The 24,713-nt window shown below is 38.3% G+C and overlaps 1 protein-coding gene across 1 annotated transcript in view; it reads left to right on the top strand.

The window, feature by feature from the left end:
* The window catches only part of TANC2 (tetratricopeptide repeat, ankyrin repeat and coiled-coil containing 2), a 380,809-nt gene that overhangs the window by 254,618 nt on the left and 101,478 nt on the right, over positions 1-24,713 (top strand). Inside the window, exons 8-9 of the mRNA XM_006897797.1 lie at positions 18,114-18,395; positions 24,161-24,294. Coding sequence (XP_006897859.1) covers positions 18,114-18,395; positions 24,161-24,294 — 416 coding nt within the window. The remainder of the gene's footprint in view (positions 1-18,113; positions 18,396-24,160; positions 24,295-24,713) is intronic.

Raw genomic sequence — 24,713 nt, 5'->3', positions numbered from 1 at the left:
TACATTAAGAAGAATGAGGCATCAGAATTGGAGAAAAAGTCACTAACAGCCTGAAATATGCAGATGACACAACCTTGCTTGCAGAGGAAAATGAAAGACTACAGCTGTGTATGACTTTTACTTCAATATGGGGGCGGGGGACACACCAAAGATCCTTAAAACTGGCTCAGTAAATAGTACCATGATATAAACAAAGAAATTGAAGTTGTCAAGGTTTTCATTGACTTAGATCCACACAGTCAATGTCCATAGTGGTACTGTTACAGCAGTACCACAAGTAGATGGCTTTAACAAATAGAAATGTAGCCTCTTACCATTTAGGAGGCTAGAAGTCTGAATTTAATATGCTAACCCTAGAAGACTTTCTCTCTAGACTTTCTCTTGTCTCCTAGGTATAGAAGTTCTGTACCAGGAACGTGGACCTAAAGGATGCACTCAACTCTGGGCTCTTTCTTGAGGGTCCCCATCTCTCTGCTGTTTCTCTCCCCTTTCATCTCTTATAAGATGAAAGCTGATGCAGGCCACATACCAGGGAAATTCCCTTTACATCACATCAGGGCTGTGACCCAATTAAGGATATTTCATACCATCCTAATGCTCTTCCAGCTGATTGTCTGAGCATATCTCAGATCACACCATAATAATCATTATTATTATGTTGTTGTTGTTGTTGTTGTTGTTACTAGGTGTCATGGAGTCTAGTACAACTCATAGCAACCCTATGAACAAAAGATCTGCACCTAGTCCTGTGTTGTGCCATGCTCACACTTCCTGACAGACGAGCCTATTCCAATTTTGGTTCTACCACTGCCCTCTATAACTGTCTTCTTTGTTTAGTGTTCATAGGGTTTTCAAAAGCCTTTTCTTTAGAAAGTAGATGGCCCATTCTGCTTTCTGGTCTATCTTAATCAGGGAGCTCCACTAAAACCCATCCACAATAGGAAAACGGGGTTGTTGGGGTTTTTTAACATTTTAGACACACCATTGGCAAAGATTTCAGTATCACAGCAATTGCAAGCAATTACAGTACAGCAAACCGAGAGACAAGTGCTGCACCACTTATATAACCTCCTCTAATCCTTCCTTTTTAACACTGTATCTTAGAGGTTAGGATTTAAAACACATAGGATAATTACATAAAACTTAGAATTGTAACCTAGCCAAGTCAACATTAATTTTGGGTTCCCAATTTATGACATGGACTAATTAATTACACCTGACCTAAGCCATGCTAATTTTGGTCACCTCATGTGCATGCAAAAACTAGACAATGAATAAAGAGGATATTAAAAATTAGTACATTTGAGTTATGATTTTAATAGAGAATACACACAGGCTTCCAGAAAATTAGCAAATCTGTCTTGCAAAAAGTACAACCAGAATGCTCCAAAGTAAATGAGATTAAGTCTTGCTATTGGCACTTCTAAGACATACGCTGACTGCTCTCCTTCCAAGACAGATTTTTAAGATATTTTGGGGTCAGAGCATACATAAAATGAAACTACATCTCACATACTTTGGGCATATTATCAGGAAGGACCAACAACTGGAGAACTATAGCATACTTGATATGTGAGAAAGATTTTCAATGAGATAGATTGTTAGTACAACAATGGACTCAAACATGACCAATGATTATAAAGATGGTAGAACATTAGGCAGTGTTTCTTATTTTGTGCATAGGATTGCTGTGAGTCGACTGACTTGACAGCACCTAACAACAGAATTTAAAGACTTAACACTGTCTTAAATATGCATAGAGTAATACCCAAATGCCTCAAATAGTGAAGCTGTATAGGGGAAAATTTAAATTGTAGGATTAACACTTTAATTTCAAAACTTAAAGTTGCAGTAATCAAAACAGTGTGAATTGGTTTAAAGATAAAGAGATAGGCCAGTGGACTAGAATTGAGAGTCCAAAAAATGAACTCATGTATTTATGGCCAATTGATTTTTTTTTTAATAAGAGTTTTTAGACCTCTCAGTAATGTTGTTGTTGTTGTTGTTAGGTGCCATCAACTCATAGATAACTAATAGCAACCCTATGAACAAAAGTCATGAACACTTGCATAACTTTGTTTCTCCACAGAGTTTCTGGAGGCAAGCTCTTTCGGAAGTGGATGCCACTCCTGCTTCCAAGCTTGTCTTAATCGGAGAGCTCCACCAAACAATGTCCACCATGGATAACCATTCTCGCGTTTGACACATCAGTGTCACAGTGTTTAGCATTACAGCAACCACAAGTTACCTCTGTACAGTAAATGGATAGACCAGTGCTATATCACTTAGAAGAATGTTTGACTAAAAAACAATTAAAACCAGGCCTGCGGGCCTCAGATTAAAATCACCCACCTTTGGCTTGGTTAGCATCCCTTTCTATCCACGAGGCCAACAGAGATCCCCTGATGATGAATATGATGAAGCATAAAAGCCACAATGCTGAACTTAAGCATATTAATGATCTTAAGGATGATGCAAGACTGAGTAATATTATTTTATGTTGTAACAAGATCACCCTGAGTCACTAATAGCATATTTTGCATGATAAATCAATAATACTATTCATTTGCATTGCTGTATAGTATTCCACTGTGTGATTGTGTCATAGTATATTATCCATTCATCCCACTGCTAAATGATACATTCTTTGCTTGTATATGCCTTGTGATGGAGATACAGCCTTCCCCCGGTGTATAGCTAAGAAAGGAAGTGCTATGTCAGTGGGTGTACCTACTTTCATAGACAGATACACACATATTTTCACAAGCAATTATTTAATAAATTCCCATCAAAACAGAAGAGTTCAAGTTACTTCAGAGTCTTACTTACACTTTATGTCTCTTTTTATTTTAGCCACACTACTGGGTCCTAGTATTGGTTATCTCTTCTATAAATACAATGAGAGAGGTGGAATTAAAATTTTATATTTATTTTCCCCTCATTAAAAGTCAAAAGATATTATCTGAAAGATATTTTTCTTGTTTATTTTTAAATCAAATCTCTGCTGGCAGTACATTACCAAAGACAGATGTTAATGCCTATTATTTACCACACCAGATTTATATGCAAACTATAAAAGTAAGAAATCACATCCCACAATTCAGAATTTTTTAAACTATCATTTGTTTGCAGAGTTAAACATTATGGAAACTCTTCAATTCATCTCAAGGTCTGATTTTTTTTTTCTTAGACCTCTCAATAGGAAAGGAATAATCCCTTTAACATATGGTGCTGGGGCACAACATATAAAAGAATGAAGTTGAACCTATACCTCATGCAATATGCAAGCATTAACTCAAAATAGAGCCTCACAGCTGAAACTAGTCAACTTCTAAAGGAAAACAAAGAGAAATATTTATGATCTTGGATTGGACAAAAGATTCTTGGGTTATAAAAAAACACAAGCAGTAAATGTTCATTAAAATTAATAAAATAAAATTTTTTTTAAAAGCTACAGTAAAAAAGTCAACTTTATTTAATTTTAAAGTATTTATGCATAAAGGGTATAATCAAGGAAGTAAAAAGAAAACCTATAGAGTATGAGAAAATATTTGCAAATCTTGACTTACATAGTCTAATAAAAAGATACTTCAATTTAAAAAGGGGCAAATATGAGTAGACATTTCTCCAGGAAGATAGACAAGCAGATACATGAAAAAAAATCAGACATTGGAAAATGCAGATCAAAACCACAGTGAAAATTTTAAAAATTAAATCTCTCAGTGAAATACAACTTCACAGTCACTAGCTGACTATAATGAAATTTTTTTAAATAAAACAACAGCTGTTTTTAAGCTTGTAAAGATAGAAAAGCCTTCATAAGTTGCTGGTAGAAATAAATGATGCACCCATTATGGAATATAGTTTGCTGGCTTCTCAAAAAGTTACAGAATTATCATGTGACTCAGCAATTCCACTTGTTGATATATAGCTAAAAGAGTTGAAAGCCAATTCTTAGATACTTGAACTCAAATGTTTATAGCTACACTATTCATATTAGCCAAAAAGCAGAAACATTCCAAATATCAATGAACAGATACATGAATAAACAAAGTATTCATTTTATTACACAAATATTATCTAGAGTGTATGTATGTATATAATATTTTCTGTGATCGAGAGGACTGAAGAACTGATACATGCTGCAACAGGGATGAATCTCCAAAATATGCTAAGTAAGAGAAGCCAAGCACAAAAGGTCACATACTCTATTATTCTATTTCTATGAACTATTCTATGAAATTCTATGAAAGATGTGATTTCACATGCAAGCAAGATTCTACTGAAGATTATCCAAAAACTACTGGAACAGCACATCAGCAGAGAACTGCCAGAAGTCCAGGCTGGGTTTAGAAGGGGTCGTGGTAGTAGGGATATTGTAGCTGATGTTAGATGGATCTTCGCTGAAAGCAGGGAATACCAGAGGAATCTATATCTGTGTTTCATTGACTATGCAAAGTCATTTGACTGTGTGGATCATAACAAACTGTGGCTGATTCTGAGAAGAATGGGAATCCCAGAACACTTGACCGTTCTAATGTGAAATCTATACTTGGATCAGGAAGCAGTCGTCAGAACAGAGCAAGGGAACACTGCATGGTTCAAAATTGGGAAGGGTGTACGCCAGGGATGCATCCTATCTCCATACCTTTTCAACCTGTATGCAGAACAGATTATCCGGGAGGCTGGGCTCTATGAGGAGAAATGTGGGCTCAAGATTGGTAGAAAATCTATCAGCAATCTGCTATATGCAGATGACACAACCCTGCTTGCTGAAACTGAGGAGGACCTGAATTGTTTGCTGCAGAGGGTCATGGACTGCAGTGTCCAATATGGATTGAGACTCAATGCCAAGAAGACAAAGATTCTCACCACTGGACCAATTGGCAGCATCAGGATGAATGATGAAGAGATTGAGATTGTTCGCAGCTTTAGTTTGCTTGGCTCCACAATCAACACTCTTGGCACCAGTAGCCAGGAAATTAAAAGACACATTGCCATGGGAAAGTCTGCTGTTAGGGTCCCCTCCAGAGTACTGAAGAGCAGTGGTGTCTCTCTGGAGACTAAGGTGCGTCTGATACAGGCCATGGTCTTTGCTATCACTTGTTATGCATCAGAGAATTGGACAGTGACTAAGGAGGATAGGAGAATTGATGCCTTTGAGCTGTGGTGCTAGAGAAGAGTATTGAGAATACCATGGACTCCTAGGAAAACAAACAAATTCATCCTGGAAAGGGTTAAACCGGGTGGCTCCTTGGAGGCAAGGATTCTGAGGCTTTGTCTAACATACTTTTTACATGTAGTAAGGAGAGACCGATCCTTGGAGAAGGACATCATACTTGGGAGGGTGAAGGGACACCTTAGGAGGGGAAGGCCCTCTGTGAGGTGGATTGATTCAGTGACTGGGGTAATCAGGATGATGGGCGTGTCAGAGACAGTACGATTGGCACAGGACAGAGCAGGGTTTAGGACTGCTGTACATAGGGTTGCTATGAGTCACGAACGACTCTACGGCACATAACAACAACAACATGAAATATTCAAGATATTTCTATTGAGATAGGCAACAACTTGTTGGTTTCCAGTGGCAGAGAGGAGAGGGACACAAAGGGTGACTGTTTAATGGATACATGAAATATTCTTCCAGGGTGATGAAAATGTTTTAGCATTAGATAGGTGTCAGTTGTACAGCATTTTGAATATCATAAATGGTACTGAGTTGCATACTTGCAAATGACACACCAAGGTACCTTATAATTTCCCTCTTTTGTATATACTTTGCCCCTAGTCTATCCTTAAAACTGCTAGATATTTTCCATAACTGAGAAGAGCTTGCAATCTATTTGAGAAAACAGGGTTAAAAATGTTAGTCAGGGAGCTCTGGATGCCTACTGGCAAGAAGCTGCACTGCAATCCCAGAGGCATGTGGTTCGAATCCACCAGATGCTCTCCTGGAGAAAGATGAACAATCTCCTCCTGTACCAGTCAGATCTGATTTGGTAGTACACACACACAAAAAAACAATAAAATGAAATTTTTTTAAAAATCCAAAAACATTAGTCAATAGTATAAACCAACATATAATCAGTTGTATCTACCATAAATTATATGGCATAAACATAGTTTAGGAATTCAAGAATAATAAAATTTATTCCGTTAGGGAAGATACGGTAAAAATGAAAATTAAACTAGATTTTTTAAAAAACATTTATTTGTTAAATGAAGCATGTGGTTGTGCGCCATCAAGTTGGAAATGACCCATAGCTGACCCTCCAGTGGGATTTCAGAGGTCAAAGTGACAACCTGCAGCAAGACACAGGTTAGATGGTTTGATTTCAGAGAATACTGCCTTTTCTACTTCAGATGGCATCTAGTGATGAGCTATAAAGATGGGAGATGGTCATTTAGGTTACAGATAGCTCTCAGACTCAGGTGAGGGGTTTGCTTTGATAACACTCAATATTGGGCCTTTGAAATTTTTTAGAGAGAAGTGTCATGATGAAAACTTGAGGAGTGAAGGAAATGATCTCAAAGAAGTATGCAGAATGGAATGGCACAGGAAGAAGTCAGGAAAGCAGATCATAAAGAGTAGTCAACAGTCAGGAATGGGAAATGAGCAGAGAGCATGCTGTAGAGAAATCTTTAATTCTCCAAAACTTGAAGACAGACTGGGATTGCTAGGACAGCTTTAATTCTTAGTTAAATATCAGGAACTTTTAAACTTTTAATTATAGGCTTGAGATATGTGTAGGCTGTGATTTAATGACAAAACACTTCCCTCGCTATTTCCCTTTGTTAATGCAGAATTCTTTTAAGAAAACTCCTGATTTCTTTCTTCATTATTCACTCACTTAACGAATAGTTACTAAACTTTTACTATGTATTCTCAACTACTTAGCTGAAAATACACTGATAATTTTACCTTCACAGAATTTAAGTTCTAATTAAGAATGTTGTTGTTGTGTGCCATAGAGTTGGAACCTACCCATAGCTGACCATCTGGCAGGTTTTCAGAGTGGGTTAATCTCATAGGAAGGAGATTGCCCATCCTTCTCCCTCAAAGCAGATGGTGGATTAGAATCAGGTGCCTTCAGAATTGCAGCGCAGATTCTTGCTACTATGCCTCCAGTGCTCCCTCTAAGAATGTTGTTGTTGTTATGTGCCGTAGAGTCGCATGTGACTCATAGCGACCCTATGTACAATAGTCCTAAACCCTGCTCTATCCTGCATCAATCGCACTGCCTCTGACACACCCATCCCGATTACCCTAGGCACTGAATCAATCCACCTCATAGAGGGTCTTCCCCTCCTGCGCTGTCCCTCCACCCTCCCAAGCATGATGTCCCTCTCCAAGGACCTGTCCCTCCTTACAGAATGTCCCAAGTATGTCAGACAAAGCCCCAGAATCCTTGCCTCCAGGGAGCAGCCCGGTTTAACCCTGTCCAGGTTGAATCTGTTTGTTTTCTTGGCAGTCCATGGTACTCTCAGTACTCTTCTCCAGCACCACAGCTCAAAGGCATCAATTCTCCTTCTATCCTCCCTAGTCATTGTCCAACTCTCTGATGCATAACAAGTGATTGCAAAGACCATAGCCTGTATCAGATGCACCTTAGTCTCCAGAGTGACACCATTGCTCTTCAGTACCCTGGAGAGGTCCCTAACAGCAGCCTTTCCCATGGTAATATGTTTTTTAATTTCCTGGCTACTGGTGCCAAGAGTGTTGACTGTGGAGCCAAACAGACCAAAGTTGTTAACAATCTCAATTTCTTCACCATCGATCCTGATGCTGCCAATTGGTCCAGTGGTGAGAATCTTTGTCTTCTTGGCATTAAGTCTCAATCCATACTGAAGGCTGCAGTCCTTGACCCTCTGCAGCAAGCACTTGAGGTCCTCCTTAGTTTCAGCAAGCAGGGTTGTGTCATCTGCATAACGCAGATTGTTAATAGATCTTCCACCAATTTTTCAAGTTGTGATAGGGAATAATAAAATTACTCTTTTGATACATTTTCTGAGAGATAAATAGACTACTTTCCTTTGCTGGGTTTTCTAGAGAAGCAAAACCAGTAAGAATGTATAAATAAAAAAAGATTTCTTTCAAGGACATGGATTACACTAATGCAGAGATTGGCAAACACCAAAACTATGAGTGAGACAATCCATGTTGATGGCTTCTCCTGCTTCATATGGTGTGAGGAGCTGACGTATCTAAAATCTCCAAGTCAGGTAACATGCTGCTGGCTTATATCCCAAGAAGTGCAGATCAAAAGATGAGAGTGAATGCAAGATTTAATACAAGATTGAGAGAAATGGAATTTGACCAGAATGTACACATGTATTCGAAACAGGACACACTTTCAAAGGCACTCTCGTTTCAGCTGCTCGCATCAGATTATAAAGTAGAAAATGATTATGTAATTAACTGCCAGACTACTTAAAATCATGACCTAGCCAAGTTGATACATAGCATTAAACATCATCGCTGCTGAAATAATAATTATGCAGAATAGACTAACAACTTGAAAAATTTATTGGGGAAAGCCCCTCTGAGGATGTCTCATTTAAACTGAAGCCTTAAGAATGAAAATGCATCTGCTACATAAAAAGCCGAGGAAAAAGAATCTGTCAAAACAGGTTGATAGCAACCTTTCAAGAAACTGAAAGACCACAGTATCTGGGTCATACAGAAGAGAGGCGAGATTGACAAGAGATGAAGAAGCGGTAACTGGTAGCAAGATCATTTGGAGCCTAGAAAGTCTTGAAAGAGGTTTTCCTTTTTACGTGCAGTCAGTAAACTACTAGAGAGTTTTAGGTAAAGAGTGATGTGATCCTTTTTGTCATCAGATGGGCCCATTGCCATCACTGGTCATTCTATTCTAATGGTTACTAGTTGGAATTTTTTACCATCTCTTTGTTATTCACCTTTAACTTGCAGTTGTCTTGCTCTTCCCAGCATATTGCTCTTTCCTTTATGAGCAAGTGTTCATCAAAAACCATAAGTTTCTTTGCTCTTTATATAATATAAAAAGTATTCATTAGCTTGTCTCAGACACTGAGACCTCTGTCCTATATATTCCTCATCTCAGTGACCTATAGAAAATTTAGAAGATAAAGTACTAGCTTAAGTATAGATTGTCCCCTTTCTGATTAAATTGTTCACTTAACAACAGAATATTATTGCTGTAGCTCTTTGGTTTGTTTTGTTAAAAAAATAGACCTTAACATATAGATTATTTTGTTTGCTTCAGTTGGTATTTGAATTTGAACATATTTCTTATATATCTGAAGACTCAATCTTTTTCTCTCAGATACTCAAGTTTTATCTCTAAGTCATATATTTAAAAGGAAAATACTTCATATAACTGAAAAGAAAAAAAAAATAAAAATGCTGTTGTATCAGGGATGCATCCTATCTCCATATCTTTTCAATCTATGTGCAGAGCAGAGTTTGGAAGGCTGGACTTTTTGAGGAAGAATGTCGCATTAAGATTTGAGGAAGACTCATCAACAACTTGCGTTATGTAGATGACACAACCCTGCTTGCTGAAACTGAGGAGGACCTGAAGCTCTTGCTGCAGCAAATCAAGGACTGCAGCCTTCAAAATGTATTGATCCTCAACAACAAGAAAAAAAACAGTCTCACCACTGGGCCTATGATAGATGGTGAAGAGATTGAGATTGTTAACAGCTTTAGTTTGCTTAGTTCCACAATCAACACTCTTGGTACTAGCAGCCAGGAAATCAAGTGACAAATTGCATTGGGAAAGTCAGCTGTCAGGGACCTCTCCAGAGAACTGGAGAGCAACAACGTCAGTCTGGAGACTAAGGTGCACCTGATCCAGGCCAAAGTCTTCATAATTGCTTGCTGTGCATCAGACAGCTGGACAGTGATTAGGGATGATAGGAGATTTGATGTCTTTGAGCAGAGAGTGTTGAATATATCATAAACTGCCAAGCAAACAAACAGGTTTGTCCTAGACAGGGTGAAGCCAGGTTGCTTCTTATAGGCAAGGAGACTTTTCTCACTCTCTTTTTTTTTTTTTTTAAGTTTGCCAATGGTTTGTCTATTTTATTGACCCTTCGAAGAACCAACTCCTGGCCTTGTCAGTTTCAGTTTATTTTTTCAGTTTTCTGTCCCATTGATTTCAGCCCTTGTCTTTATAATTTCCTTTCTTCTTGAATTTGTGGTTTTAGCTTATTATTCTTTTTCTATTTTCTGGAGGTGTAAAGTAATTTATATATTTGCCTGTTGCTTTAAGTTGCCCCCAGAAGACAGTCTTGGTTGTATCACAGAAGTTGTGTGATTTTTTTCAATCTGTTGTGTTTTCATTTTCAATTGTTTTAAATAATTTTTTTCCTTCCCTTTTTCTTCTATAAGCCAGTACTACTCAAGTAGGGTGTTATTTAGCTTTTATTCCTTACCCTCTTGTTGTTAATTTCCAGCTTAATGACATTGTGAACTGAGAAGATCCTTTGTATTATTTCATTGTTTTTTAGTTTGTTGGGGCTTGCTTTGTGTCATAATATTTATGATCAGTTCTGAAGAATGTGTCATGTGTACTTGAGAAGACCATAAATTGAGTTTCGATTGGGTAAAGTACCCTGAATACATCCACAAAGTCAAGTTGGCTAATTGTATAGGTTAGTTGTTTAGTATCTTTCCTGAGTTTCTTTCTAATGGACCTGTCCTTTTTTGACAGTGGTGTGTTAAAGTCTCTTGCTGTTATTGTGGTGCCGTCTATTCCTTTCTGAAAACTCTTTTAACCATCATCTTACATATTTTGCAAGTCTGACATTTGGTGCATAGATATTAACCAAGATTATGTCTTCTTGATCTGTTGAGACTTTAATCATTTTATCGTGTCCTTCCTTATATTTTATGGTCGTTTTCATTCTGAAGTATACTTTACCAGAGATTAGTATTGCCACTCCTGCTTTCTTAGAAATGCCATTTGCTGGTATTTTTTTCCTTTTCACTCTTTGATTTTTAGTCTTTTTCCTTGTTTCGTAAATGTTTCTCTTGTATGCAACATATTGATAGGCTTTGGGAGATTTTTTATCGATTCTGCTACTCTTTTTGTCAGTATATTTAAGCCATTCACATTCAGTGTGATAATTAACATTCACATTCAGTGTGATAATTAACAGGCCAGGTTTTTGAGTTTTTAAAAAAACTTACTTTCTATCATTTTGCTTACAAAGCTTATAATAATACATTGTATTTCACACTATCCTTCATTCACGTTATGTTTCAATCAATCATTCCCATTCATTATGCTTTGTAAAATTAATCCCTGTATTTCCAGATCTCCACCAGATCTTTCTCATTTATTTTACCTCCCCACCCTCCACCTAGCAAATTGTATGACCCTGTGATTTACCCCCGTCCATCCTCACCCCTCTGCTCCCACCCTCCCTTCCTTGGATCCTCATACATGTTCTCTGTTTCTAAAATAATGATCTTAGATAGTATTTGTCTTTATGAAACTGAGTTCGTTCACAATATATATTGTTACTGGGTTTTTGGTGGTACTTTTTTTTTTGGGGGGGGGGCTTTGTTTTGTTTTGTCCCTCCAGCATGTTGAAAAATTCTGCCATTTTGATCTTGATATTCTGTGTTGCATATTCATGAATTGCTGTTGTTTCTAGTACTGTGTTGGTTATACCTCCTCTGTCTTGTGATACTTTTTTTATTCTTGTACCTACCTGTGGACTTCTTTTATTCTATCATTTGTAACTTCTTCATTAGCGGTTCATCTAAGTCCATGTCATTGCATTTCTTCTCTCTCCCTGTCTCTAGAACATTCATTGTGTTTGCAGTCTGGTCTTTTTATTAGCAGCTAGCTTGTTTTGGTTTTTTCCCACAATGTTTGAAGTTGCCTGCTATTTCCTTATCATTATGTGAAGTTCTACATGATATATGTGAGGCAGTTTCTGTTTTGTCTGTTTAAGCTGTTGACAGTTACTTATCTTTATGATGCTGTTGATAAGTTGCAGACTTTAAATTGTTGCTACCAAGTCAGTTTCCCAGTGACAGTCTTCCCTGCAGGTCATCTATAACTGGCTCTCTTCTCTGTATCCTTTGACAAGCTCCTCATCCAGTTGGCCTTTAAGCTACAGGAAGCTGAGATCTCTCCCTTTGCCCAGCTGTAATCTCTCTGCCTGCTTCTTTGCCCTGTCCTGTAGTTTGATTGGGGGGGAGGGGAAAGGGTTCCCCCTAGGGGTAAGCAAAGTTCTAAGTGCTGTCCAGGATATATTGCTTAGTGAAAACACCCATGGAAGAATCAAGATCCCAAAAGTGTAGCTCCCAAGCTGTGGTGTTAACAACCACATATCTGTCCCCTCTCCTGTTTGGAACAGAGTCAAAGTTAGTTCCTAATAGCCATGCAAGCCTATCCCCTCTCCTGCAGCAGCTGGTTTGGAAAGAGCTATTCCTGCCTGTGCAGATAAAGGCCTAGGAAAGCATAGGTTCCCAGCAGTGCAGTTCCCACATTTTAGTAGCTCCTAATGGTAAGTAAAAGCCAAACTATAGGCTTATTTCCCCCCCCCCTTTCTCCTTTGCTTTGTAATGACCTTTTGCCTTCTTCATGGATGATATCCTTTATATCATCCCACAACTCATCTGGTCTATTATCATTGGTGTTCAATGCCTCAAACCTGTTCTGAAAATGATCATGAAATTCCAGTGAAATTGATTCAAGATTGTTTCTTGGTTCCTGTGAACTTATTTTCATTTTCTTTGGCCTCAGTTTGAACTTGCACATGAGTAATTTATGATCTGACCCATAGCCTGCCCCTAGCCTGGTTTTGACTGCTGATAGTGAGCTTCTCCAGTGATTTCTTCCACAAATGTAGTCAAATACAAATGTAGTCAATTTTATTTGTAATGCATCCCATCAGGTAAAATCCACATATAGAGTCATACTTTGTGTCTTTTAGAAAAAGCATTCACAATGAATAAATCATTGTAAATACAACAATCATTCTATTTCCAGCCTCATTTCTATCATGAAGCCCATATTTTCCAACTACTATTGCTATGGATTGATAGGGTGATTGTAACATGGGCTCAAGCATGTCTCAGATTGTGGTGATAGGGCAAGGGTTAGATCTGTTGTTCATAGAATTGCTGTGAGTCAAAGAGAGCTCTGCTGGCCTAGTGTGTAGAAAGTTATGCTACCAAGACAAAGGTGAGTAATAGTAATCTGTGGCCCTCAGGCCTGGTTTTAATTGTTTTTGGTCAGACATTCTTTTAAGTGGTATAACACTGGTTTGTCAGGTGGCTGTACAGAGGTAACTCATAGTTGCCATGATGCTAAACACTGTGACACTGAAGTGACAAATACAATAATGGCTATCCATGGTGGACAGTGTTTGATGGAGCTCCCAGATTAAATGGGCTTGGAAGAAGGAGTGGCATCTACTTCCAAAATAGCTTGCCTCCAGAAACTATGAACTTAGCAAAACAATGAAAATTATACAAATATCTAGGTCTTTATTTCATAGGGTCACTAGGAGTCATCTACGCCTCGACGGCACTTAGCAACAACAGCATTCCTTCTTTACTATTTCCTACTTTTGAATTCCAGTCACCAGTTATCATTAACACATTCTGATTGCATGTTTGGTTAATCTCAGACTGCAAAATTTGGTAAAAATTCTCAATTTATTCCTCTGGCACTAGATATAGGAGCATATACAGGTCATTCTTGTATGTGTGTGGATACAACTTGTTTGGATCCACAGTTAACACCCTTGGTATGAGCAGTCAGGAAATAAGGAGATAAATTTCACTGGGAAAATCTGCAGTTAGGGATCTTTTCAAATTATAGAGGAGTAGTGATGTCAGTTTGAGGACTAAGATGTGTCTGGTTCAGGCCGTAGTCTTTCTGATTACTAGCTATGCATTCAAGACCTGGACAGTGAATAAGGATGACAGAAAAAGAATTGATGCCTTTGATCAGTGGTGTTAGAGAGAAACACTGAACATTGCAGGGACTGCCAAAAGAATGAATAGATAATGTCTTGGAGAGAGTGCAGCCAGAGTGCTTTTTGAAGGCAAGAATGATAAGGCTTCACCTCACATACTTTGGACATATTGCTAGGAGAAGCTGTTCCTTAGAGATGAACATGATACTGGGAAGAGTGGAGGGTCGGCAAAGGAGAGGAAGACTCTCAACCAGGTGGATTGATACAGTGATTGCTGCAGTGGGCTCCTCTGTCTCAGGAAGTGTTAGGATGGCAAAGGACAGGACTAGGTTTAGATCTTTAGTTCATAAGGTTGCTATGAGTTGTACTCGACTCAATGCTACCTAACAACAACAACAATGGTAAGAAGCTGTGCTACAAACCCTGTAACAACAGGTACGTGGTTGTAAGCACAAACTAAAGCTTAGGGGCTGCACTTTTGGGACCTTACTACTTTCCTGGGCCTTTTCACTGAGCAGTATATCCTGGGAAGCACTCCTAGGACTTAACCTACTCCTGCAATCATAGTTCAAATCCACCAGCTGCTCCTCAGGAGAAACTTGAGCAGTCTCCTCCCATGTGATTAATTGTCTCAGAAAACCCAACAGAGTGTCAACTATGGATCCGTCTGACTCAGTGACACACACCACCACCACCACCATCTCACTGAGACTGGTTGAAAAAGAGCTATCTTAGAGGAAGTACTAGCAAGGTGCTTCTTAGAGGCAAGCATGGCAAAACCTCGTCTTACATACTTTGGACAGGTGGTCAGGAGGGGCCAGTCCAGGGAAAACATACCATGCTGGGCAAAGTAGAGATAAAGAGCTAAAGAGAAGAAGATGCTCAATTAAGTGGATCGTCACGTTGACACAGTGGGCTTGAGCGTGGCAGAGATTGTGAGGATGTAGGAGAGGACAAGGATTTGTCTGTTTTTAGGGTCAGTATTGGTTGTAGTCTGCTTGGTGACACCGAAAAATCGTATATTTCTACATTTTCATGATTTTGTACAATCTTTAATGATTCATTTTTGTGAAATGACTACATAATCTTTGGTTGGTATACCAGAATACATTGCTCTGGTGGCTTAGTGGCAAGAAACTGCGCTGCAATCCTGAAGGCCCATGGTTTGAGGCCACCAGCTGCTCCACAGGAGAAGGATGGGCAATCTCCTTCCGCAAAATTAACTGCCTCTGAAAACCCTCTGGAGGGTCAGCTGTGTGCGGGTTGGTTTGAACTTGACAGTATACAACAACAAACCATGCATGCTGCAGAGAGAAAAAGAGATATTTTGAATCATTAAACTGAATGCCTAGAAATAGGATTTTTGAAGTCTGAGTAGCATTTGCTAAATATTGCTATTTGGGTTTTTTTTAAAAAAAATTGGACAAATTTACAATGACACAAGTAATAGTTAAGGATACAAGCCAATAAACAAAAACTTATTCAAAGATAATGTGAATTATCCTGATTTTTGAAATGCAGCAATAAAATCATTACTTCCAAATATATGGTGTGTATCTGCTAAAATTAAATATCTATTTGTGATTTATGAAAATATTAAGGAATTCACTCTTTAAAAATGTGTAAATGGAGTATTCACAACTAACCATCAAAACTTTAATGTAAACTGAGTAAATGGAGTAGACAGGATTTCTTTCTTTTTTTTTTTTTTATTTAGTGAAAGTTTACAAAGACTTTGGATTTCAATTCATTCTTTGTTGCACTTTTCTCCCTACTCACCCCTCCCTCCAGTTTGCTTTTCTCTTGGAAAAGTAAAAGAAAAATTTTTTCATTGTTAGACAATCGCTCCCCCCAAGTCCACTCCGCTGTGCCGCCTTCATTCTGAACTCCTGAGTAGACAGGATTTTTAATGGTCAGTTTCAAACTAGCTCTGAAAACTGGTGTTGACATAATATTTTTCAAAAATTTATTGACTAAATAGCTTGGTAAACTGTGATAACATAATCCATGGCAAGTTACACTGCTGAGCCGAAAGTCAAGTGCCTCTGGTGGTTGGAATCCACCTGCTGCTACTTAGGAGAAGGACGAGCATTCACCTCTTCCAAGGATTGACAGCCTCAGAAACCCTACCAACTTGACAGTAGTGAGTTCTTGAAAAACTAATAATGAGATACTAAACTTCCAAAGAAAAGACCTACCCTACTGCCATTAAGTCAGTTTACACTCACAGAGACCCTGTGGGATAGTATAACTGCCCAGTGGGCATTCTAAGGCTATAAATCTCTACAGAAGTAGACCACAACATCTTTATCCCACAAAGCAACTGTGGATTCAAACCACTAACCTTTTCATTAGCTATCTAATGTTTTAACTAGACTCCTTTTGATGGAATCCTTATAGCCATATAATATAATAATGACACCAACTAAAATAATACTGGCATAGAAATTAACTTACCAGAAAGTGGGGGAAACTAGTTAACTTAGTAGCAGACTTAATATATAATTAAAACAAGTATTTCAGATTAGTAAAAACTCAAATTGTCATTGGGGCAGTTTTGTTAACTATTTGAGAGGAAAAGTTTTTAACCACCAGAGGTACCAAGAGAGAAAGATGGACAGTATCCTCTCATTCAATTTCTAGCTTCTGAAAGCATGCTGGAGGGTCAGCTGTGAGTGGATTCTGACTCAACAGCTGTGAGGATTGTCCTGGTGTAGACTCAGAATTACTAGGAAAAAATAAGTTAACTGAGATTGGCAAGGGTCTTTCTTCTACTGCACCTCTGATGGAATTCAAACTCCCAGCCTTTTGGCTAACCATTTAGAGCATTAACCAATTGCCGTTGGTGCATCCAATAATCACAAATGCATATAAACAAATATTGAGCAAAGCTATAGCAGTTCATCCTTATGATGTGTGGAAAAGCCAAAAATCTTGTGTGGGTTGGTGGTTTGTTTTTGGTGTTGGGTTTTTTGATTGTGTTTTGTGTGTGTTTTTTTTAATTGACATGAGAACAAGTAGTAAAGGTGCAAAGGACAAGTGACATTTTTTAAAATTTTGGTTCTTGTTTCCTTAACTGTATAACATGTTGGAGATCTTTAAAGCATTTAGCCTTTTAGGGGCTTTATCTACCCAAATAATACACCTACTAGATTAAAAAAATGTTACCGTGAACGTAGAGGAATATTATTTTTGATAAAAAAATCCAAACCAATTTACATAGTATTGCTCTCTCCAGAACTGATGTTCAACCAGCCTTACAGTGTATATTGGTTGTTAAAATAATGAAATGCATTCTTAGTGCTTAGTAAAGGCGTGCGGTTGTAAATTATCTGCCTGCCCTGCCACCACACAGTCTCTCTGACAGGAACTATTTTACTTCATCTCCCTATAGTCTAACAATTAAAAGTTTCTCAAAAATCTAAGAAGAGACCTGGTGCTTCTTCACTCCTCCTGCACCCACAGATTGCTGTTGCCTGGGCTGTCTCTATTATTTGACCATTTAAATACCACCTCAGTGTTCTGACTGTTTTAGTAAATTTTTTTTTTTCGTTTTTATTGTATTATTTTTTACGTGTACCGTCAAATCAGATCTGACTGGCACAGGAGGAGATTGCCCCCTCCTTCTCCAGCAGAGCATCTGGTGGATTTTAACCACGTACCTCTGTAATTGCAGTGCAGTGTCTTGCCATTAGGCCACCAGAGCTCCCTTTGTTTTAGTAAATTGTTACTGGTTAACAGTGTTTCCATTCTACCAATTAGAATATTAAATGGCTCTGTCTTATCTGGCATTGGTTCTCTGAGCAGAACCAAACTTTAGAGATTTGAGATTGAGTTTGATTTTAATTTCCTGATATTTTTGTTGTTATTTTTTATTGTTTTGTTTCTTTTTCTTTTGAGTGAAGTTTTAAAAATTATATTGGTTTTTCGTATAATCATTCATAAGCATTTTTTGGATTATGACATTAATTGCCATTAATTTCCATAGCTTGTTAATTACAGAGGGTTTGTTTGGGTTTGGTTTGTTGGTTGTTGTTTTTTTTAATAAACTAAATACCATTAAACGAAAACTGAAAAAGTCTCTTAAACTACAACTCTGTTTGGAGAGGATTTTGTTTGTTCTTTGTTTTTTCTCTGTAACGTTGACATTTGGGCCTGAGTTCTTTTTCTTCTACTTTTCCTTTCAGTTCACTTTGCACCCTATAGGCCTCCAGATATCTCCCTGAAGCCTCTGCTCTTTGAAGTGCCCAGCATCACTACCGAGTCTGTATTTGTTGGCCGGGACTGGGTTTTCCATGAAATTGATGCTCAACTGCAAAGTTCAAATGCCAGTGTGAACCAAGGAGTAGTGATTGTGGGAAATATCGGATTTGGCAAAACTGCCATCATCTCCAGACTTGTGGCCCTTAGCTGCCACGGCACACGAATGAGACAGATCGCCTCCGACAGCCCGCATGCTTCTCCCAAACGTGCGTATTCCAAGACATCTCTCTTTCATTGATGGAAAATGTTTTCTAACATTTATATTAGATAACATGTTCTTTTATTTCTTGGTGTGCCAAATCTGACTTGCATGTGAGTACCATTAATTCAGAGTTGAAAGAAAGAGTACAGTCTTTTGTTTACATTTAATCCAAATAGCCAGCAGTCAGTTAAGTGTGACTGAGGAAAAAAACCCACAAACCTTTTTCTTGGGGAGAAAAAAAAATTATGACTCTTCTCTTCTGACTGTACAACTAGCCTGCCCTTTAGATAATGACTACAGCAACTGCTTGTGGATCCATTTACATCCATCACTGTCAGCTTTTGCTCTTCCTGTGCCCATTTCTTCTTCCTACATGCCAGCACTATCCGATCTGTTTGAGGCCTTCATTTCCTTTGCTGTTGATGTCAGTGTTGCACTGCTTGGGTTTGAGCTTCAGCTGTGTCCTTGGAAGATTTCTCCTGCATTCTTGTGAAAAGGTGCTGTCCTCTGTATTCATGCTTTTTCATCTCTAGCAGGGCACAGCTTATTGATCTAAACACTAGTATAGTGTTTACTTTTTTAAAAAAACCTCTCATCTAGTGTTTACTAGATGCCACATATGCTCTTAAGTACTCTAAAAACATTAGGTAATCCAGTCTACATTGTAACTCAGGGAGGTAGTTCATTTTATCAGTATTTTACATGTAAAGTGTTAGTCAGCATTCCCAGTCTCACACCCAGTAAATGTGAAAGTACAATTCAAGCCCAAGTAGTCTGATTTGAGGCCATTCTTACAGGTATTTTGCTATGCTATTCTACTGATTGGTGGAAAATACTTGTGTATGTTGTTAAGTGCTATCAAGTCATAGACGACTCATAGCAACCCTATGAACGAAAGACCTGAGCACTGTTCCTAGAGTTTCCTGAGGCAAGCTATTTGAGAAGTGGATGCCACTCCTGCTTCCAAGCTTGTTTTAATCAGGAAGCTCCACCAAACACTGTCCACCATGGGTAACCATTGTTGCATTTGGCATATCAGTGACACAGTGTCCAGCATCACAACATCACAGCAACCATGCGTTACCTCTGTACAGCAATGCACAGACCAGTGCTATAACACTTAGAAGAATATTTGACCAAAAACAATTTAAACCTGGCCTAAGGGCTGCAGATTAAAATCACCCACCTTGGGCTTGGTAGCATAACTTTCTGTATATTAGGCCAACGTAGCGCTTTCTGTGTTGTCGTTGTTAATTGCTGTGAGTTGTAGACGACTCATAGCAACCCTATAAATGAAAGACCTGAGCACTGTTCCTAGAGGTTCCGGAGGCAAGCCATTTCGGAAGTGGACGCCACTCCTGCTTCCAAGCTTGTTTTAATCGGGAAGCTCCACCAAACACTGTCCACCATGGGTAACCATTATCGCATATGGCACATCAGTGTCACAATGTTTAGTTTTTCCACTATTCTTTGTATATGGAGAAAAAGGTCACCTGATTTCAGTGAGATAGAAGCAAAGTAAAAAGAAAACTACTGCTCTCTTAGTCCAAATCAGTGACCTCTCTAACCACAGATTTTCAGGCCACACCTACTGTTGTTGTTGTTTTGTTGTGGTTGCTTATTTGAGACCTTAATGGTTACAATTTCAAACCAGTGCTAGAAACGTAATAGACAGTTACTGAATACCATTCAGCCTCTTGTCTTTTTTGTTGAAATTAAGTAGTTGTCTCATGCATTAGGTAGGTAAATTACCTCTCCTAAATATGGATGTCAGTAAGAACTGGATGGATGAAATAAGAACTAGTTTTCTTACTTTCTGGAAGAAAATTGGTTAACCACAGAGTCCTTATTTACTATGGTATAGTAAAAATTGAGATGGAATGATTGTTCTCCTAAAAGTGATATGTTTTATTTTAAAATTAAACCCTTCAGAGATAGATGGCATAGTATTCTGAAAGTCAGGAACTCAGTGTTTCAACTCCAATAATCAAATTGACTATATAGCCTTCAGAAATTTAATTTTTTAGATCTCACTTTGCTCGTCTAGAAGGTAAAAAGTTAGACTAGTTGATATTTAAATTTATACCTTTGTTTAAAATCTGTAATTCTAAAATCGTATTGCCATGGTTAAAAGGAACGTGCCATACCTATTCCAGCAATTTCTTTTGAAGTATTACAAATCTATTAAACCAAACTACTTATCTGAGTAGTCTAAGAGGTTAGCTATATGAGTGTGTCAGAAAGAAAACCAGCTAGCCAATAGTCTCCGATTTCTCTGTATATCACTGTTGCAGATAACAGAATGGTAGAATCATGCATGACAGAGGATAAACCCCAAGGGCAAGAAGACTGCTTTCTCAGAAAGCAAAGGTACCTGGGAATCCCCTAAGGGGGTCTGAAAGAGAGAATTAATAGAAAACAGTCTTTACACTCCCGAAGCAGAAATTCTTTCAAAATAGTTGATTACATTGTTCTCTTGAGCCCATTGCCTTCTATCTACTGAGAAATTTCAAAAGCACTGGGACATTCCCTATTCATGAGATGAGTATCTATCACGTTAGGTAGTTAATTTTTAAAACCTGAAAATGAATCATGAGAAAAAGAATATATGCTATATATTTGTCAGAATTCTAGAACCAACAGTTAGTTACCTAATGCAAAATAATTGTTATTTTACACTGTTGATGCTCAAATTGTTGTACCCTACTCATCTCTGGTGAGTAGAACTGCTAATTTTTTTAAAAGGGTGAAAAATAAGTGACTGATTTAATGCCAACTATTTAGGGTCAGAAAACTGCCGTTATGAGAAATGATGCTGAAAATGTTACTGGCAGCAGTAGAATTTAGTTCATTAATAAGAATTATATCTGTATGTAGAGAGCTAGTTTAATTTTTTCAAGTATAATTGATTTTCAACTCAGTGAGTTTATTTGGAATCCACTGTGTTCTTCTAACCTTTGTCAGTGATACCAGTAATGTAGTAAAAATGGAAGTAACTTGAAAAGTACTGGAGCTCCCAGCTTTCATCTCTACATCATCTACTGTTTTTCTTCTCTGCTTCTGCCTCCTCCACACTGAGCATTGCTGCTGTGGAAGATGTGAGCAGTTGAGCCTGCAGTACTGCACTGCCTGGCTTCCTCCTCCCCCCACAGACATTCACCTCCCAGCCCACCCCCTCCTTGTCATTTCCCTAGGAAAGTACAGAAAAGCTGTCAAGGCAGGCACTAGCCTGTCATCCTGCTTTCCACCTACACCCTTTCCAAACCTAACTCCCCCCATCAGTCCCCTCCATCACCACTGCCACCTACCCCCCAACACCACCCCCAACATACACACAAAGAAGAGAAACATTTTGTGAAAATAGACTTGTTGTGTAATTCAGGCATTATTGTATTACCACAAGTATACTCAGTTCAGTAGTTTGGGGAAACTAATACAAGACTGTATTTTCCTGTTACTGAAAGTCTCTTTGTAGTTTGTTCTTTGAGTTTGACATTTGCCAACAGCTGCCATGTCCCAAACAGCTGTTAAGTAAATAACCCCTACCCTCCCTACTCTGCTCATTTCAGAAGTCTGTTTTGCCAGGCCTTTTATGTGCATAGTGACTGCTGCCTACCAATTAACTTTTATTTCTGCTGTTCTCTGAATACCAAATAGAAATTAAGACTCCCATACACAAAGGAGGACATCTCCAAAAGAGAATAGCTAGAAAACAGTATTCAGACAATAATTACCCACAAAATCAAATCTCAGCTAAGGGGGGAATAGGGTGGCAGGAAGAAATGAATAGCAGACAATATAATGACAATCAATCACCGCAATCTAATTTTAGAGCATCTCCTTTAAAAGAAACCTCATATTCATTAGCAGTCAAATCTTCCACATCTCACACCACACACAAAAATCAACTCAAGGTGGATCAGAGACCTAGGGGTAAAGCCCAAAATCATAACATTCATAAGAGACAAACTGGGATCAAGCTTAGAAGAGCTAGTCCTTGGTATAAAAAGACTGCCAAATACAACCAGAAATGAACATTATAAAGAGGCTAAAACTGATGGCATGGGACCTTCTAAAGATTAAATCCCTGGGCACATCAAAAACTTTTTCCAACAGGGTGAAAAGAAAATCTACAGTCTGGGAACAAACATTGGGTAATACTATCTCAGACAAGAATTTTATAACAAAAGTTTACAGAATACTCCTGGGCCTCCACAAGAAAAAGACTGATAACCCAGTTACAAAATGGGCAAAAGACATGGAAAGAATTTTCACAGAGGAAGATATTCTAATGGCAAACAGACACATGAAGAAATGTTCCAAATCACTGGCATTAAGAGAGATGCAAATCAAAACCACAATGAGGTACCATCTCACTCCAATAAGAGTAGCAAAGTTTAACAGGGCAACACGTAATAGATGTTGGAGAGGATGTGGCGAGAAAGGAACTCTTATACATTGTTGGTGGGGTTGTAAAATGATAAAACCATTCTGGAAGGCAGTTTGGGGCTTCCTCAGAAAGCTGAGCATAGAAATTCCATATGACCCAGCTATTTCATTGTTGTTGTTGTTAAAGTGCTGTTGAGTCATAGGCGACTCATAGCAACCCTATTAGTGAAAGACCTGGACACTTGTATAACTTTCATCCTTTCTCTAGGTTCATAGGGTTTCCAGAGGCAAGCTATTTCGGAAGTGGATGCCTCTCCTGCTTCCAAGCTTGTTTCAATAGGGGAGCTCCACCTAACACTGTCCACCATGGGTAACCATTCTTGCATTTGACACATCAGTGTCACAGTGTTTAACTTCATAGCAACCACGCGTTACCTCTGTACAGTAAGTGGACAGACCAGGGCTATACGACCTAGAAGAATGTTTGACAAAAAATAATTGAAAACACCAATGTTCATAGCAGCATTATTCACTATCACAAGAACATGGAAACTATGGTACATTCACACAATGGAATACTATGCAGCATGCAGGAGCAATAACTTTATAAATTATTACCTAGCCTGTGAGGGACTGGAGAGCATTATGCTGAGTGGCCTAACTCAGTCCCACAAGGATAAATATTGTATAAAACCATTATTGTAGAATGAGGATAAGGATCCAGGAGGAGTAGGAGAGGCAGGAAGCAGAAGGAGTGGATGTGCAGGGGAGGGGGATTAATCATTGGGTTGTACAATTTGATGTGGGGGTGGTGGTGAGGGAAATGGAAACAATTTGTTTGAGTTTTGTAAATAAACTAGTAGGAAAATAAATAATAAAAAAAAAACGAACAACAGTCAAATCTGTTTTCCCTGTACCTTCCCACCCCTTAGCCCTAAGCAGCCATTAATCTTTTTTCTGTGTCTTTGGATCTTCTTTTACTGGGAATATCATATAAACCCATTTATCATACATTTGTGGCCTTGTATGTCTGGCTTCTTTCACTTAACATAATATTTCTGCGGTCATCCATGTTGTAGCATGTATTATTATTTCATTTTTTTTAATTGCCAAATACTACTCCATTATGTAGGTATACCATGTTTTATCTATTCATCAGTTCATGAGCATTTTAGTTGTTTCTACTTTTTAGCTTAAGATTCATGTTTCTGTCAAGTTGTATGTGAATTTTTGGTGCATGTGTGTTTTTTATTTCTCTTGGTTTTATATCCAGAGGTGGAATTGCTCAGTTGTAGAGCACAAGGAGTTTAGCCAATCTCCCTTTATTTAGTTCACAGTTTTATGATTATCTGATAAAAGCATCTCATTTTTCTAATCCAGATGTGGATGCCAACAGAGAGCTGCCATTAACACAGCCACCTTCAGCCCACTCATCTATTACCAGTGGAAGCTGCCCAGGAACCCCAGAAATGCGCAGGCGGCAGGAGGAGGCCATGCGGAGACTAGCCTCGCAGGTATAATACAATGCCCAGTTTAAAAAAAATAAGACACTTTCCTGCCATCAAATCATTTCCAGCTGGTCGTGACTATCTGTTTGGGATATGTTAGTTTCCATTTATTGTCAAGGAGGCAAAGCTACGGAGGTTTTGGCAAACTGAACTATGCCAAAAGAGCAGGAAAAAAGTGTCTCTTTCTTTGTTATTCCTAGAAAAATACTTTTTCATTATTATGGATTAAGAACCGTAGAGTTTAAAGGGCCCTTACAAGTAATCAGAGTCTTAATAATGAATAGAAGCTGAGACTCAGAGAAGTTACATGGTTTTCCCAGATCACACTGTAAGTAATCAATAGTTTGGGTTTTGGTTTTTTGTTTGTTTTTTTTTTTTAATAGTTTGGTTTTTATATTGTTTTTGATTTGGGGATTTTTTTCATT

This window comes from Elephantulus edwardii, unplaced genomic scaffold (assembly GCF_000299155.1).
Source record: "Elephantulus edwardii isolate Elephantulus edwardi_28Jun2011 unplaced genomic scaffold, EleEdw1.0 scaffold00216, whole genome shotgun sequence".
Classification (NCBI taxonomy): Eukaryota; Metazoa; Chordata; class Mammalia; order Macroscelidea; family Macroscelididae; genus Elephantulus; species Elephantulus edwardii.
This window is presented reverse-complemented; position numbering and strand designations above follow the sequence as displayed.